The following is a 19795-nucleotide window of genomic DNA, read 5'->3' on the forward strand; positions in this document are numbered from 1 at the left end:
ACAAAAATTCAATTATGTTCAAATTTTTTTTTAAATTCTCGTGAAAATTTAAATTATTTTTAAAAATAATAAAATTCTTCTCCAAAATTTAATTATTTTCATAAATAATAAAAATTTCACAGGAATTCAACTATTTACAAATTTTTTATAAATTTCTTCGCAAGAATTCAATTATTTTCATAAATAATAAAAATTTTTACAGAGATTCAATTATTATTTTCATGAATAATAAAACTCATCATAGAATTTCAATTATTTTTAATACAATTTTAACCGAATTTCTCAAAAAATTTAATTATTCTTGAAAATTTTATTAAAATTCGTCGAAAAGATTCAATTATTTAAAAATTTGTTGATAAAATTCTTTAGGAGAATTCAATTTTGAAAAACATTCATTGATTCAATAATTTTTTTTTTCATTTTTTCTAAATATTTAATTCAAAAATTTCCGAATAATCAAAATTTCGTAAAATTGAATTGTAAACAAATGGATTGGAAAATTCTTTAGGAACTTTTGTAAAAATTATTAAAGATAATTGCTAAGTATTGTTTATTTATTTCTTTCGAAGAATTTTAATAAAATTTTTGAAATTAATTATGTTTTTCGAAGAATTTACTTTAAATTGTATAAAAATAATTGTAAATCTGTAAGGAATTTTATTATTTAGGGAAATAATTGAAGTCTTTCAACGAATGTTTGTTACATTTTTTTAATAATTAAAATCGTGTGAAGAATATTTTTATTTAAAAAAATAATTGAATTCTTGGAACGAATTTTTATAACACTACTTTTAAATAATTAAATTTTTTGAGAAATTTTAATAACATAGTATATTTTGAAAATATTTGAATTTCAGAGAAGAATTTTTTATATTTATGAAATGTAATCGAATTCTTTAAAAAAATATTTGAAAATTGAAATTCCTCGAATAACATTTTCCTATTTTAAAATTGTATTAAAAATAATTAAAATGGTGTGAAGAATTTTATTATTCAGAAGAATAAATAATTGAATTCTTGTATTAAATATTTTTTATTTTTTTTTTTTAAATATACTTGAAATCCTGTTAAGAATTTTATAATTTATTAAAATAATTGAATTTTTGCAACAAATTTTATTAATTTTTTTTTTAAATAATTGAAATCTTGTAAAGAATTATATTATTTATGAAAATAATTGAATTCTTGCAAGGAATTTTATTGCAATTTTTTAAATAATTGAATTTTTTGAGAAATTTTATTAAAATAATAGATTTTGAAATTATTTTAATTTCAGAGAAGAATTTTTTACATTTGTGAAATGTTATTGAATTCTTGCAAAATTTTTTTTGAAAATAATTACATTTTTTGAGGAATTTATTTAAAATTGTATTTAAAATTTTAAATAATTGAAATCCTAGGAAGAATGTTTATATTTATGATAATAATTGAATTCTTACAATGAATTTTATTACATTTTTTTTAAAATAATTGAATTGATGTTAAAAATTATATTATATTTCTTTTAAATAATTGAATTCTTACGAAGGATTTTATTAAAATTGTTTATAAATAATTTAATTTTTTTTGAAAAATTTTATGGAAGTTTAAATTATTATAAAACGTGAAGATAGCGATCACTTCGAGTCTTTGACTCGGAGTGCTTGATATCTTCATGTTTTATAATAATATTCTTAAAAGTTATTGAATTTCAAAATGTTTAAATTTGAATTTTTTTAAAATGTTATTTTCGATGAAAAAATAATAATTATTAAAATAATATTTATTTAAAAAAGAGGTTCTTGATCTTTTCGAATAATTTTAAAATTAAAGAAATTCGTAAATAAATTAACATTTTTTTGTGAATATCTAATAATTTTTAGAATGAATCCAAATTATTCTTTAGAATCAGGAAAAAAGTCAAAATTTTTTCTGGAAATCAGGGAAAAGAAAATTAATCTTTTGTGTCAACCCTGATAACACTCTAAATGCTAAGGATTCAGTGAAAAATATTTCCAAAATATAAAAGGATTTGGCAAAAGTGGACTAAAAGTATAAAATTTATTTTTTAATGCTATTTTTTGTTTATTTGTGTAATTTCTTCATTGCGGTGGATTTCCTTTGTCACTAAAATAAATGGCGCCTCATTTTCAACGTGAAAAGGGGGATCATGATCGTTTGTCGTCACAATCGTTGCGTATTAATGGCGCGCGAGTCATATCTTCACCTAATGTACAAACTGCTATACATGCATCAAGTATTAAAGAGTCAACCACCAACGTTTCATGATTGGTGAAAGAGGGACCGACACATCAACACGACGCGTGGCCACATTGTCATATTATCCAAAGTATTAAATTGGATCTGTTCAAAAATAAATTATTACATCCACTCTATCCACTTATCGCATATTAAAATTCCATTAATCTTCTTTTTTTTCCACGATAGTCGGAAATTTTCATTTTATCAGTTTTTCATTTCGAAAGACTCTTCTTTTTCTTTTTCTTCTTTAACAAAAAAAAAATAAACTTTTCTAGGTTTTTAAGAATTTTAAAGACCCGAATTGACCAAATGATAAAATCATTTAACCCGAATGATGGAAAATTTATTATTAAAAAAATTTTAAAAAATAATAAGTAAATATAAATAAAGAACTAATAGTTATAAAAAAATAATAAATATAAATAAAGAACAAATAGTTATAAATAAATAAAAATAAATTACGCTCTAGTTTTGTTAAGTGGGAGTTAGATTGAAATATTATTGTAAATTCAATTAGTATATTGTACAGTATTGTGATTTATGTTACAAAATGTAATTTTTCTAAAAGTTAGCGCATTAAATGTTCAACAGGTGTGACTGTGTGTTGTTTATACATACATGAATATAGTGCATTTGTACATAAACTTTGCAGCATTTCCTGCTCTTGAAGTTATATTAATATTTATGTGATAATTTGTTTTTTTCTCCACAACTATCTTCATCAACGTCAGTATCTATAAGCGAAATATTAAATTAACAAACCCGTCTTTATAAAGAAATATTCTAATTGACATCCACCCTATTAAATATGGATCGTATAATAAAATTAAAATTAGGTTTTTCGCACTATTACATGTACGTGAACATGAACATTTACTTTTCATTATCAATACGGAAATCTGACACACATATATATTTATATTTCAATAAATACACTTCCGCATTCATAAAAAGTTTATTTCGCTATTATTATTATTATTATCGTTGTTGTAAATGTCTCAATACGGAATTAAACCTTCAAGAACTCTATAAATATATATATTCTAAAAGTATAAATTGAATTATTGTATAGATAATACAATTGAATGCAAAATGTTTCTTGATAAGTTACAAAGTATGCTTCGAGGTTTCTAAAGTGAAACGCAGATAGTGTGACTGGTATTTTCATTTTTTGTTTGTTAAATAAAAATCTGTTTTTAATTTATTTATGAGTTTATAAATTTTTCATTTAGGGGGAAATTGCAGGGCTCGAATTATAAAATTCATTGCAAAATTCAATTATTTTCAAAAGTAATAAAATTCAATTATTTTCAAAAATTTTAATAAAATCCTCGTCAACATTTCAATTATCTTTATAAATAGCAAATTTATTCTCTAAAATTTTAATAAAATTCATTGCTTAATTATTTTTGTAAATAACAATATTCATCATAAGAATTCAATTATTTTTAAAATTAATAAAATTCTTTGCAGAAATTCAATTATTTTCAAAAAATCTAAAAAAAAATTGTCAACATTTCAATTATCTTTATAAATAAATAAAAAATGCAAAATTCAATTATTTTCAAAAAAATAGTATTCATCACAACAATTCAATTATTTTCAAAAATTTTAATAAAATTCAAGGCGAAATTTCAAGTATTTTCAAAAATTTTTCTTAATTCAATGATTTTCAATATTCTACTATTTTAATAAATTTTCCCAAAAGAATTCAATGACTTAACAAAAATTTTGATAATATTTTTCACAAACAGTCAATTATTTTTCAAAAAAATAAAAATTCCACTGGAATTTAATTATTTAAAATAGAATTTAAAGATGACCGAGTGATAAAATCATTTGTAATTCATTATTATATTTAAAAGAATTTTTAAATAAAATTCTTCTATAAATCGATTATTTTTAATAATTTTCAAAAAAGTTCTTCGACAATTTTCAAATCCATTTGTTTACAATATTCAATTTTACGAAATTTCAATTATTCGTAAATTCTTTAATGAAATGCATAATAGAAAATAATAACTTAAAATAATATTATAAAAATTCAATTAAACTTTTTCAAAAATATTAATTTCAAAATTCAATTATAAAATTTTAACTAAAATGAATTTTTAAATCGATTTCTATTAGAAAATTCTACTAGAATTCAATTATATATTACAAAAATAAATAATTTATTGAATAATTGAATGATTCTTAAAATTCAATTCCCACAAAGAATGGTTATCAACAAATTTTCAAATAATTGAATTCTATCGACGAATTTTAATAAAATTTTTAAAAAGAATTACATTTTTCGAGAAATTTGATTGAACATTCGAAATAATTGAAATTCTGCAATTATTTATGAAAATAATTGAATCCACGTAAAAATTTTATTGTTTATGAAAATAATTGAATGATTGTGAAGAAATTTATAAAAAAAAATTTGTAAATAATGAAAGTCCTGTGAAAATTTTATTATTTTTTAAAAATAATTAATTATTTTTAAAAAATAATAAAATTTTGTGTAGAATTTTATTACATGTTTTTTTTTAAATAATTAAATTCTTTTTGGAAAATTTTAATAGAATAGTGGATACCTATTAAAAATCATTGAATTAAGAAAAATTTTTGAAAATAATTGAAATTTTGCCAAAAATTTTATTTCATTTTTTGAAAATAATTGAATTTTGGAGAAGAATTTAATTATTCCTAAAGATAATTGAAATTTTGACGAGAATTTTTAAAAAATTTTGAACATAATTGAATTTTTGCGAAGAATTTTTTTACTTTTTGAAAATAATTGAAATGTTTTTTTTAGAATTTTATGGAAATTTATGAAAATAATTGAATTCTTGTGAAGAATATTTTTAAAAAATAATATTCAAAAGAATTTAGTAAATCTGAAAAATTTTGCTGTTTATGGAAATAATTGAATTCTTGAGAAGAATTTTTTTTACAGTTTCTAGAAATAATTGAATTCTTTTGAAGAATTTTAATAGGTAAAATTTTTAAGAATTATTACATTTTTCGAGGAATTTGATCTTAGAATTTTGCCTGACACCTGGTGGCGACCTTGGCGTTCTCAAGTGGAGAAATGCAGTCACCATTTTTATCAAGAAGCTATTTAAGAAAAAGAAGAATAATTGATACCAAAAATGTGAACCAAATTAAAAATTGATCCAATGTTTTCAGTTATCAATTTGATTCTTTGGAATCAATTTGTTACTTTCAAAAAAATTTTCCAGGTTAGATTTATTGCAATTTAATGTCTGTATGTGCATGAATTCACGGATACAATTTTTTAAAGTTTTATATAAACAAATAGAAATTAATTCAGGAAGAGAAGAGTTGAGAAGGAAAGAGTTCAATGTCTGGGAAGTATTTTCTGCACTGAAATATAATATTATGAATAAGAGTTTTGCAAGTTTGAAAAATGATGACGAGAGAAACTCAAATATAACGTCCGGCGTTAGAGTGCAGTGACCATTTCATAGTCGGAATGCTTGATCTTCGATCGGCTAATTAATTCCAGACGATATCGAAGCACGATCTCTCAAGTGCTTCTGGAAAGAACAAGCGTGACTTATTTACAGTGGCTCGACTGTATAATTGCTTCACTGTGTCAAGGACAAATTGCTCGAATATAAATATATTTTGTTTATTTATTTATTCACACTCTTAACTTAAAAGTATCAATTTGCAACGAATTGCAACAAATTCTTACCAAAAATGTGAATCAAATTTAAAAATTGATACAAATTGATACAAATTTTTGGTATCAATTTGATATTCAAATATTGGTCATCAATTTGCTTTCAAGAAAACTGCAGTTAAAGATAAAGATACAATTATTTAATTTAAAAGTAATAATAAAATGCAACTGAATTAATTATAAACTAATTGATTAGAATAATATTTGTTTGTATGTATATTTATTCTACATGGGCAAATGCATAGAATTAAAATGAGAAAAAAGAAGTTCAACATAATGCCGCACATGTGTCTACAATCAATGTTTTATGTAAATCAGTAGAATTTGAAAAATATATGCACGAGCAATGCGCTTATAATACATGAACGCGCTAATTTTCGCGGCGTAATGCATTTCTCCTCACATCGCATTATACATATATTACAACTCTACTTGCGAATTGCGAGACACACTTTGATCCGCTCGAGATCCTCTTACATTATTATCTTGCGTATTACAGTCACTACTCTGCATGCTCTGCATTAAACTCTTTCTCTTTTAGTTTCGCTTTTTTCCTTTAAATTTGCAATTTTACTTTCTCACATGCACTGAGATTAAAACATTGTTAGGTAATTCTTCATTCTTTTTTGAATTTATTATAAATTTATTATAAATTTATATAATATATTCTTCTTCGCCTGTTTGTATTTTTACATTGTTACTCGTATCTAAGATGTATTTTCATTATTAGAAAATTTATCCTATAGTATTTTTATCTATTATTCAAATAATTTTATGAGAATTTATTATTTTATTGTTTTATTTATTTATTACTATTTACAGAATATTTTACCAATAATCTGATTAGAAATAATAATTGAATTGTGAATATAGACGAAAATTTTGAGATTAAATGTCGAGTTTCTATTCCCCACCTGAGAACGCCAAGGCCACCGCCAGGTGGCAGTTCAGATCTTTCTTGGAATTTCCCGAGCCACCTGGTGGTGACCTTGGCGTTCTCAAGTGGAGCAATTCAACCATCATTTTATCCCTCAAAAACTTTTTTATAATTATTTTTATTGTTAGAATAATTTAAATTGTTGAAACAAATTTTTAGTCGAAACAAATAAAAATATTTCTTGAACTATTTATAGCAATGCATTCGGTTTCTTAAACATAAAATTTGCTTGTTACCACTAAATTTTTTTCTGTAAAAGAACAATAAAAGTCGGTACTAAAAGCTACTTTATTCCTTTTTTTATCTCTATTCTCTACTTCATTCCTTTTTTCCACGTACAATTTTAATCGTAAAACGAATATAAAGATGTAAATAGACATTCATATATATTATGGGAATTTTATTTTGAATCCCACGGTAATTTGAAGATACTAATTATTTTCGGCCCTCCGAAATTGAAATCGCCAATTAACTGCATCCGATGCAAATGACCTTGAACCCACAAACAACTTTTAGAAGGCATATATGTATATACACACATCTATATAGTCTCCACGCAATTTTTTACATTTTTTACTTTTTCTTTTTTCAGAAATTGCCAAGGTTCGCGCCAGTCTCTTTCAAATAAGTGGTGTCAAAAAGGAACCACTTGTCTTACCAGAACCGGAAGGTGAAATCACCACACTCACAGAAAAAGTATATGTACCTGTCAAAGAACATCCAGACGTAAGTATACTTTATTTTTTTCCTTTATTCTTAATAGTACACAAAAAATTATTAGATACAATTTCTTCAATTCTCTCAGCTCGTTAATGACTATTATTAATAAATCATAAAAATGTAAACATATCATTTGAATCGTACACTGAAAATAAAATCATACACTGATTTAGAGGAACCTATAAAAATTAAGGCTTATACAACCAAATAAAGTATTTAATAGCATGTGACTCTTAGATCTTCAATGTTAATTTTTCGACCATTTTTTCTTAATATATTGAATAAGATTTAATAAGATTTCAAACACATTTAAATTTAAGTCTTCTAAAATTCAATAACTTTTAAGAATATTATTATAAAACATAAAGATAGCGAGCACTTTGAGTCTTCGACTCGAAGTGTCTTCTTTTATTTTTATTATTTTATTATTTTATTATTTTATTATTTTATTATTTTATTATTTAATATTAATTATAATTAAAATTATTATTTTATTAAAATTTTATATTCTTCATGTTTTATAATAACTTATATTTCCATAAAATTTTACAAAAAAAAAATTAAATTATTTACCAAAATTTCAATAAAATCCTTCGCAAGAATTCAATTATTTTTATAAGTAATACAATTTTTCACATCAATTCAATTATTTTTAAAAAAATATAATAAAATTCGTTGTAACAATTCAATTATTATCATAAATAATAATATTTTTGATAGGATTTAAATTATTTTTAATACAATTTTAAATGAATTCCTCGAAAAATGTAATTATTTTCAAACATTTTTTGCAGGAATTCAATTATACATTTCACTAATAATGAAATTCTTAGCTGAAATTAAAATATTTTCAAAATCTACTATTTTCGACTATTTTAATGAAATTTCTCAAAAGAATTCAATTATTTTAAAAAATGCTATAAAATTCGTTGTATGAATTCAATTATTTTCATAAATAATTAAATTCTTTACAAGATTTCAATTATTATTTAAAAAAAAATTTAATAAAATTTGTTGCAAAAATTTAATTATTTTCATAAATTATAAAATTATAAACAGGATTTCAATTATTTAAAAAATAAATATTTAATACCAGAATTCAATTATTCTTCTGAATAATAAAAAATTCTTCACACCATTTCAATTATTTTTAATACAATTTTAAAATCAAAAAAATGTTTTTCGAGGAATTTTAATTTTCAAAAATTTTTGCAAGAATTCAATTACATTTCATAAATGTAAACAATTCTTCTCTGAAATTAAAATATTTTCAAAATCTACTATTTTATTAAAATTTCTTAAAACATTCAATTATTTAAAAAAAATGTAATAAAATTCGTTATAATAATTAAATTATTTTTATAAATAATAATATTCTTCACAGGTTTTCAATTATTTAAAAAAAATGTAATAAAAATTCGTTGCAAAATTTCAATTATTTTCATGAATAATAAAATTCTTCACAGGATATCAATTATTTTTAAAAAATGCAATAAAAATTCGTTGCAAGAAATCAATTATTTTTATGAATAATAAAATTCTTCACAAGATTTCAATTATTTAAAAAAATGTAATAAAAATTCGTTGCAAGAATTCAATTATTTTTATAAATAATTATATTCTTCACACGATTTCAATTATTTAAAAGAAATGTAATAAAATTCTTTGCAATAATTCAATTATTTTTATAAATAATAATATTCTTCACAGGATTTCAATTATTTAAAAGAAATGTAATACAATTCTTAGCAAGATTTCAATTATTTTCATAAATTTTAAAATTCTTAACAGGATTTCATTTATTTAAAAGAAAGTAATAAATATTCGTTGCAAGAATTCAATTATTCTTCTAAATAATAAAATTTTTCACAGCATTCCAATTACTTTTAATACAATTTTAAGCAAATTCTATTCAAAAAATGTAATTAATTTCAAAAATTTTATTAAAATTCTTCCAAAAAATTAATGAACAATTATCAATTATTTTTAATAATTTTTGCAAAAGTTCCTAAAGAATTTTTTAGTCCATTTGTTTACAATTTAATTTTACGAAATTTTGATTAATCGGAAATTCTTCAATTAAATATTTAGAAATTAAAATCTTCAAATAATTTCAAAAAAAAAATTCAATTAAACAAAATTAAAAAATTTAAATTTAAATTCAATTAATTCAAAATACAATTACTTCTTAAAATTCGTGCTATAATGCTTTTAATATTCAATTATCATCTAAAATTTTGGCTAAAATTCATTTTTAAAACAATATTTTTATTAGAAAATTCTACGAGAATTCAATTATTTAAATAAAATAATGAAAAAATTATTTATTAATAAAATGAGTGTTCCTCAAAATTGAATTCTCATAAAGAATTTTATCAAGATATTTTTAAATAATTGAATTTTGTCGACGAATTTTAATAAAATTTTCAAGAATAATTAAATTTTTCGTGAAATTCGGTTAAAATTGTATTAAAAATAATTGAAATTCTATTATGATGAGTTTTATTATTAATGAAAATAATTGAATCTCTGTAAAAAATTTTATTATTTATGAAAATAATTGAATTATTGCGAAGAAATTTATAAAAAATTTGTAAATAGTTGACCAATTTTACTTTTCATGACTTTTCCCTGAATTCCCTGATTTCCCTGACCTACGGCAACTCTGTTAATACCAAAAATGTATCCGAAAAAATCCAAATTATTGGCATCAATTTGATCCACTTTAGTACCAATAATTTGATACTTTCCGGAAAATTGTGATAATAATTAATTTTTTTAATTATTAAAACTTGTGCATCTAACTGCCCTTCCTCATTATATTTTAGAGTCGTTAACAAAAAACAAAATTTATTTAATATTTTAAAAGAAAAATGTTCGAAAAATTAATATTAAATTCCTAACAATTGCATGCTGTTAAATGTTTTATTTCTGAGTTGATATTTGATTCCAATAAAACATTTCTCTATAGGTGTGAACATTTGAATCATACGCAATTTATTCTTTTTATTTTTATAAATATTGATATATCGAAGTGACTAATATTCATATATTATACGCGGAATTAAATATGGAACAGTCATCATACCTGACTGTTTTACATCTAATTGAATGTATACGCGTCGTATACGCATTTATATATATAAATTTGAAGATCATTTTAAGATCCCAGTGTAATAAAAGATGCATGAATGAAATATACATGTCATATTTTCTCTGCCCGCATATAATCACTGGAAATCGTGTATTAGAGATTTATCATTGAGGGCAATCGTAAATTATATATGCGCACTGCTGTGAGATTGGTCCCGTGAACAGAAAAGAAAAACAATTTTATTGCAAAACTGATGCTAAGTACCATTCGCTCGATTTGCAAATATGAGTCCATTAAGTTTCTGATTATTCTCATGTCATGTTATTTTACGGAAGAGATTTTATATATAAACTATTTCTCATTAATTATAATTTATAATATATATATATGCCGTGCGATGATTATTAAAACTTACGAAACTTTGCATTCAATTATATTATTACAATCATAAATAATAAAAACAATAATAATAATAATAATAATAATAATAAAAATAACAATAATTCTTTGTTCTAAAAACCAAAAGGTCCAATAATTCTTATTTCAAAATACCAAAAAGGTCCAAATTTTTTTTCTAGAAACTTTTTCGTACTGTATTCCGTCACTTCTGAAAATTGCGAGAAACAACATGGCGGCGGACAAATAGAACAGCTGATCCACTTGAAATTTTATAATTCGTCTAAATTCCAAATTAAACGGAATTAAATGACGATATTTTTTTAAAACAATTTTTCCCAATGGCAAAAATTTATTTTCTTTTCATTGACTTCATTTATTTGTACAGAATTTGAAAAATTAAATTTCCGCAAATTTTCGATTTGTTAACAAATATACAGTTTGATTTTCTGGATTGTCGAACATTCGTTTGGCTATTCTTTGTAAATAACTTATATAGAAAATATACTTTTTCCGGGTTAAAATAGTTTTGTGAATTTGAAAAATCGTAAAGTGAAATAAACCATTTTCAGGGTGAAATAGTTTGAATTTTGTGAAAAATTGTCTAACAAGTGAAAATGGCTCTCGAGTTTGACTGCGAGAAGTATATATATGTATGCATGTTGAGAATATCGATATCCCAAAACGATAACATCCTGCCTGCCAAAAGCACATAGCCTTCACACAAACTCTCGTTATTATAACTCTCTTGGAGGGTATGTATACTAAATAGTAGTGGTGCGTATAAGTTCAGCAAATAGGAACGGGGAGAGAGCGCAGAGTTAGTTTCTTCTTCGTCAGGGTTTCTATTTTGAGCGTGCCAAAAATAACATAGCTTCACTGTACACACATTTTGAACATGCTCAACAAAAACCCCCCACAGAAGGACCATTTCTTTATTGGATTATATGTATTTTATAAAAGAGAGAAACCGTTGAACCTCTTCGAAAACTACACTCAACTTCCGTTCATAAAAAGTGTATTTTTTCCTTAAAAAAAAAAAAATATATATATAAATATAAATATATAATAAATTTATAAATAAACTGTTGGAACAAACGCCTGTCGGTTGTAATTTTCAGTTGGACTTTTTAATTCCAAATGTCATTCCATAAAGAATTTGGAAAACATTTTTTATTTTTGAGTGCTTGAGAGGGAGAAGGAATATTTAGTGCCTTAACATCTGTTTCAAGTGTAATAATAGTTTTTAATATCTGTTGATTCTTTAATAATATTAACAATTATTATTATTATTATTATTTTGTTGTTACTATTATTATTATTTTGTTATTATTATTGTTAATATCATTATTGTTATAAAATGTTACATATAATTTTATTACTATTTTGAAAAACATGCATGAAAAAAAAGTCACGGATAAGGGGAATCGAACCCGCGACCTACAAATTTAAAGACTAATGCACTAACCACGAGGCTATTACACTTCCACTAATATATAATATTTAGGCGGCAATTTTATGAACTGCATTGGCGCGAAATTAAAAATGGGAAAAATTTAATGAATTATATTTTGAAACTAATAATTTATATCTAACTAATTAATTATTAATGTATAAAAAAAAAGAAGAACATTATGAAAAATATTCTTATTGATAGTATTCTTAAATTATTTTATTTGAAAAATACATATAAATCGTAACTGTTAATAGAAATTTAAGAAATTTAAAAACGAAAAAATCCTTCGTCGCGAGGAATCGAACCCCGGCCCATGCTGTCCTCGCAAGTCGAACAGTAAAGCCACGAAGCTACAACACTCGTAATAATTTACTAATACAAACTAGAAATATTTGAACAAAATTCAATAAAGTCGATTTTCGCAGTTTATTAAAATATACAATTTAAAACAACATTTACAAAAATTAAAATTTGTAGACAATAATAATAATATAAATAAAAAATAATAATTAAAATTAAAAAAATAATAATTGTAGTCAAAATAGTAAAGATAATAATATAATATTTGAATAAAACTAGAAATGTAAGAAACCGAAACCATAAAATAATTATTAAATCTGAAAAAACGAATATAAAATTTAAAATAGAAGTACTCTTCGCAGATTACATTAATAAAATATTTATTGCTTCGAATATTGAATTTTAAATGTCACTTTTTTTTACAATACAGTTGTTAAAATGAAACGCGTTTTGAATTTATAAAAAAAGGAAATAAACCGAAAAAACTAATTACAAGTTACGTAAAGCTGGTTATTATTATTTTATTTACGACCTAAAATGGATTTTATTCACTATTTTTATGTGTTATTGCTCTAGTTGACACACTAATTAGTTGTCTCATAGTCGCCTTATCTGTCACCCATTGCCAATCATTTACTTTACTGAAAATAGAATTAACAAGCCATTTAATTTTTCTCCCGACATATTCTATTCGTGTTTGTTTATTAAAAGAAGTAATTAACGCACTTACTCTCTACACTTGCAACAATAAATATTTTATATATATATATATAAAAGAATTCAGGAGTGTCAAAGGACGTGATTACCACCCGCAGTGAAAGTAATGTTTACAACGAACATTTATCTTATTACTTACAATTTTTTTTTACCTGTTCACAATTTCTTGTTTATTTTGACTTATGCATCGAAATTTTTATATCTCTTTTGATATAATAATAATGATAATAATAATGATAATAATAATATTAGTAATAATTATATTATTATTATTGAAATAATTGTACTGATAAATTAGTAGAAATTACTAGTTATTAGTAAAATTTACTTATGTAAAAGCAAAAATTCGGTCACTAATTTAAATAATTATTAAACATTTTTACTAATTCAAATTTTGAGAGTTAATATAAATATTAATAATAATATTACTGTTAATAATATAATAACAAATTATAATTATAGGAAAACAATAATAATTGAATTTAAAAATAACAGGAGTAAACTTTTTCTGTACAATAGTTTAGAAAACAAATCTTAAATAATTTTAATTAAAACGATTGAAACCTTAAATTTAGAAATTAATTTGTACCTATTGCAAAATGAAAATTTGAAAATAACCTTTGAATTCAACTGTTTTTTGTTTTCCTTATCTTTTTTTGGGGGGAGGGGGGTAATTATAAAATTTTCTTTTGACCAAGCTCCTATATAGACAGTGAAACCTCTCAACTGACTCATTAATCAGTTCTTATTCCAGTATTTCTGAGAAGTACTTTATTACCACATGTAATGTACATGGTCCAGATGCAATGGAACTTCTCATACATAACATATGTGCGCATGTTATGGGCACTTGCGCTCGATGAAAAAAAATTTTTTTTTCTTTTTTGTTCAGGGACATTTAACTTGTATTTTATATTATTCCGGGTTTTATATGTATTTATATAATTTTTTTTTCTTTTTATATGCATATAGACATGTATGTAGTGGTCTCGATTAAAGTTTAATATAACGAAACTGGAATCCAAGGACAATTATTGGTCGCTCTCGGTAATTGGAACTCTCCATTTTTTTTTTTTTTTTTTTTTTTTTGCGAGAAAGGAAAAATTTAATATTCTGCTTTCATTGAAATATTTTCGAAAAAAGAAAAAAAAATAGTAAAATAAAGATAGAATACATTCTTACTCTGAAAGTCTCAATTGATGAATTGCAGTATTTACATTCTTGGCTGAACGCCAAAATTCGAGAGTTACAAGTAAACATCCTCTCTTTCTCATACCGTGTATGAAACATATATAAATGTGTATTTCAAATTTTATGTATTTTCCTTTCATAGAAGGAAATTTTCGATAGTGCTTATTTTACTTCTTAGTTGTTGATTATCTTTTTTTTGTTTGTCTTTTTTACTTTGTTTTTTCTCTTTTATTTATTTTTTCGAGTATTTTAATTTTTTTATTTTTAGTTTTATAATTCTTTTTTTGTTTTTCCATTTTCATCTTATTTTTACGTTTTTTCGTTCTTTCGAGTTTTATTTTTCCCTTTTTCCCCTCTTTTTTTGATTTTTATTGTTTGTTTTATTTTTCACTTTATTTTTCGTTTTATTTTTTTGCTTTTTATTTTATTTCTTCTTTTTATTTCTTCTTTTTCACTATTTTTTGGCTGTTTTCAAATGTATTTTTTTCTTTTTCGATTTATTTTTTTTTTTATTTAATTTCATTGATATTTTTTTTTATTGTTTTTGTTGTAATTATAATTTTTGTAACTTTTAAATTATTTATTGTTTAGAAATGAAGAAATTCTTTAGTTTGTTGATTTATTTTTAATTTTAGTTTTTTTCGTTGTTACAAAAAGGAAAAAAATTAGGACCTTGAGAGTTTTAAGTAAATGAAAGATGTTTCTTATAGTCGAAAATTGAAAGCATCATTTTTTCTGTACATGACACTGAAAATAAAGAGACGCATATTGTTTTTTGTTCTTATGAAGGGTGATGATAGTGATGATGACTTTGTCATTTTACAGCTGCAGATGAAATTCAATTAGTAATATTTTTAGAAACGCCGCTTTATTTCCATTTATATTAACAAAATTATTCATAACATATTTGAATTTGATAGTTTAAACCATTTTTTAAAAATTTTTAAGTTGTTTTTAATCCTAACTCTCATTTTTTAAATATTTAAATACAGAATAAAAATATTAAATATAAATATAAATATAAATATTAAATTTAACTATAAAATATAAATATTAAACATAATAATAATATTCATAAAAGTAGAAGTAATAATAAAATATAAATTTTAAAAAATTGGAAAAGAATTCATATTTTAGTAGATTTTTATATTTATCGAATTTTGTAGAAATATTTCAAAATTCGTGTTATTTTATTATTCTTTCTTTTTTTTTTTTGAAGATAAAGTATGCGTAGAAATGATAATTTTTGGAAGTCATGCGAATATGTTTCTAATCCAAGATTAACCTCGTTTTCAATTAGAATCTTGAAGAGCATGCGGGCAACTTTGAATCATCGAGGTCGAGGGGAATCGTTCATTTAAACACGAAAGTGGAATCACCGATTGTCCACTATTATAATAGTAGTAAAATTTATGCTGGTGCATTATTGAAATTTTCTGCTAAAAATGACTTTCAAAATTTTACTTCAATTTAGTCTGACATACTATAATTGGACATTCTATTTTCATCAAACCCAGTAATTTAATAAAAATTATTCTCTTCATTAAAATCAAATTATTTTGTCTCTTCGCATTTTATGGTAATTCATATTTAATTAATACCATTTCTTTGGTAATTAAATTAATATATTAAAATTCATAAATTGAATAATTATTTTTTTTTTAAATATATTAAATATTAAAAATTTAAATATATTAGGTATGTTAATAATAAAACTGTTCGATTGATATTAATTATTTTTCTATTTTCTCGGATGTCTGCATATCATTAATCCAAATGACGAAAAATCTCTGAATCATGAGAGCTCTAAGAAAGGACAGAAATCTGTGCTTTTCTCGGAAAGTCGACTTTGATTTGTCCTATCCGCCAAGACGCTCCTTTTTCTGAAGTAATTTTCTAAAGATAGACGACCCCATGCATTAAACGAATCATTTGTCGTCTGAAAGTTGACGGTATTTCTGAGAATACTTTTCTAGCAAAAGAAAAAAATTATTCTTTTTTAAATACCGATTTCTTTTTATTGAATCTGGTGAATACATTGCTAATAATCCCTTTATTTCCTAATATTTTATTTAATAATAGTAATGTAATAATTTTCCTCGTAAATTTCAAAGAAAATTTCTTCATTATTTAAAGTTATTTTAAATGCGTTTTGAATTTTCGCTCCTTTTTGTATAGCCAATCAGAAGCGAGAAACGTCGACCAATAGAGTTGGTTTTTTAGACGCCATTTTTCTCGACGTTTTTTATGGTTAATTTCTAGGTTATGAAAGAAAATTATTAGAATTGGTAGAAAAGAATAGATTATTGAGAAGAAATTAGGGAGAAAGGATTAAAATGTGAGGAATTATGATCGACTTCTCCGCACTTGAAGCACGCAGCCAATTTGTCCGCTGCCTTACAAACTCTCTCTATGTGACCATAAACAAGACACCGATGAGAAATATATGATCTGTTAACGTTCTTTTGAATGTCGCAAGACTTAATTATCTTTGCACTTTTCTCTTCGATCTTTCGAAGATATTTTGCTTCTTCTTTCAACTCAACTGTGTTGGATTCAGGTATTTACAAAGTTGCAGTGTAAAGAAAGTTTCGCAATATTTTAATAAGGAACAATTAAGCCATAAACACTTTTTCCATCCGTAATGGTCTGTGGTAATATAGTTTGTAAGATGTTTGAACGCCTCTACAATTTGTGTCCATTTAGCGCCATCTGCAGGGGAATTCGAGAAATAGAATACTTTTTGTACCATCTTCAGGGAAATAAAAAAGTCTAGTACAGGTAACTGCATGTATGCTGCCCTTCCGGTTTGCCCATCTTTTTAAAAAACCACGCCATTTCTATCACAATCTTTAGTTCGTGACTAAAATGGTAAATAAGTTTGCCACGAACTAGAAATATAATGATAGAAATGCCACGGTTTTCAAAAATGTATACAAACCGGAAGGACAGCATATAAGCAGTTATCTGTAATTTCCTAATAAATAAAAATATTTCATTGTTAATTCAAATAACTTTAATGTTTATGTTTATGATATTTAATGTAATAGTTAATACATTAATAATTGACTATGATTAATAAATTATTGTCCAAAAACGAAGAGTCAAAAATACAGAAGAAAGTAAATTAAAATAAATCCTATTATCTTTTAATGATCATCTTATGAATATATCTTGATAATGTTCGCGCCGATTACATTTGCTTGACATGGCAGAATACTCCATTCTTGTTGATTGATAGGATAAGACTTTATCTGATTTATCCTACCTGTATTACACACGATTGGTCAGCACTTATCGTTTTTCAAATGGGACCGGTCACACTTTATAATTCTGCAACTCCCAGTTTAGTGCTGACTCTGTTATCTACAGTTTTCTAAACATTTTTTTTTTTGTTTAAACTAATATAATTATTATATAAACAAAAAATTTACATCGTTTGAAATATTTTCCGACTGCTATAATTTAAAATATGTTTTTAATTTCAGTTTAACTTTGTGGGACGAATTCTGGGACCACGTGGTATGACAGCAAAACAGTTGGAACAGGAAACGGGATGCAAAATCATGGTGCGAGGCAAAGGTTCAATGAGGGACAAAAAGAAGGTAAATATATTTTTTCTTTCCTTTCCAAATAAAAAAAAATAATTAGCGGCTAAATGGGTTGAACCAGTTTGAACTTCACAACTAGCACATAATCTTGAAACAGTGCCAAAAAATCTATTTTATCCAAAATCTTTTGCAGACTTGGATTTAAAAAAAATACTTTTCCCAAAAATGTCGAACTTTATTTTGGAACTCCGTTATGACAATTCTTGAATAGGAAATCAATGTAATTTTCCGGTCGAATCAGAAGAAATAAGTTTCCATATTCTCTTAGCTTCTAATTGTGAAAATATTACATGGTTTATGGTTTTTAACGATTTTTAATGAGTCTATATGGAACGTTAAAGTGGAGTAAAATTAATATATTCAAAGAGAGCAATTACGCTTTTGCATGAATCTCGTTCCTTCTCTTTGGTTGGAAAAAATGTTTCCAAGTGGACTAGCTATTATAAATGTTATGCGCTAACTTTCTTGGAGCATTATAATGCAGTCTGTGCAATAGTTTTTCTTTCAAGTCCCTCGTATAAACGGCATTAATTCGATAAGTGAACATTCCAGTAGATAGATATTTCGCGTTTCTTTTTCAAGAGTCGTGCTCGAACGAGAATGATCGCATAACTCCAAGTGTCCCATAACTTTAAAACACTTTTGAAAAAATTGCCACAAACGTGTTTGTAATAATCTACAAGAATAGCACTTTCAATTCAATTAGGATGCAATTTTATAAATATTAATGTTTTATTATCGAAATTATACGTTACACGCTTTTGAATTTTTAAATTCTCGCGCGATTTTTTTGTTACTAGTGATTTGAAGATGGCGCTCGAGGCTATTCCTTAAAATATATCTTTAGCACTCTCTTCTATATAAATATAGTTCGTGCTGATTACAATTTGCGAATGTCACACAAAGAAAAAAAGTCGGAAAAAGAATAAATAAAAATGGTTTGTGAAGTAAAAAAAGAATTTTGGAAATTTTAGTAAATTTCCTCATACTAGATCATGAATAAAAAAAAACAGTCTTCAGGGATAATTCATTGAGGCTGGAATCCCTTACGACACGAAAAGTTTAGAATTAGTTTTTTTAACGAATATTCTAGTTTCAATTATTTGTAGAGAAAATTCAATTTGGCTATAATTATAAACTATAAATAGAATAATGTTAAATGTTTTTTATTTTTAAAAAATGAGAGAAAAAAAGTTGGTAAATTGTCCATTGGATAAAATAGAAAACCTCATAAAAATTGTTTGTCACTTAAAAACAGATGTACTGATAGATAATCAATAACATTTAAAGATTTTCCACTGACGTGTTTTGTTAGATGTGTAATTCTTGCGAAAAAATTCTATTAGAAACTCGTTATATAGAGAAGTTGCCATAAACATTTATCCTTATTCGGAGGTATAAATTAGCAAAGATTAAGGCCTACTTCGATTACTAG

General features: G+C 23.8%; 1 protein-coding gene across 14 annotated transcripts in view; it reads left to right on the forward strand.

The window, feature by feature from the left end:
* LOC122505469 (protein held out wings) overlaps nucleotides 1-19795 on the forward strand; it is an 89044-nt gene that overhangs the window by 54605 nt on the left and 14644 nt on the right. For all 14 annotated transcript variants that reach the window (XM_043617107.1, XM_043617109.1, XM_043617105.1 and 11 more), the window contains exons 2-3: nucleotides 7468-7601; nucleotides 18238-18354. In XM_043617107.1, coding sequence (XP_043473042.1) covers nucleotides 7468-7601; nucleotides 18238-18354 — 251 coding nt within the window. The remainder of the gene's footprint in view (nucleotides 1-7467; nucleotides 7602-18237; nucleotides 18355-19795) is intronic.

The sequence above is a fragment of the Leptopilina heterotoma genome, unplaced genomic scaffold, assembly GCF_015476425.1.
Source record: "Leptopilina heterotoma isolate Lh14 unplaced genomic scaffold, ASM1547642v1 Lhet_36, whole genome shotgun sequence".
In the NCBI taxonomy this organism is placed as follows: Eukaryota; Metazoa; Arthropoda; class Insecta; order Hymenoptera; family Figitidae; genus Leptopilina; species Leptopilina heterotoma.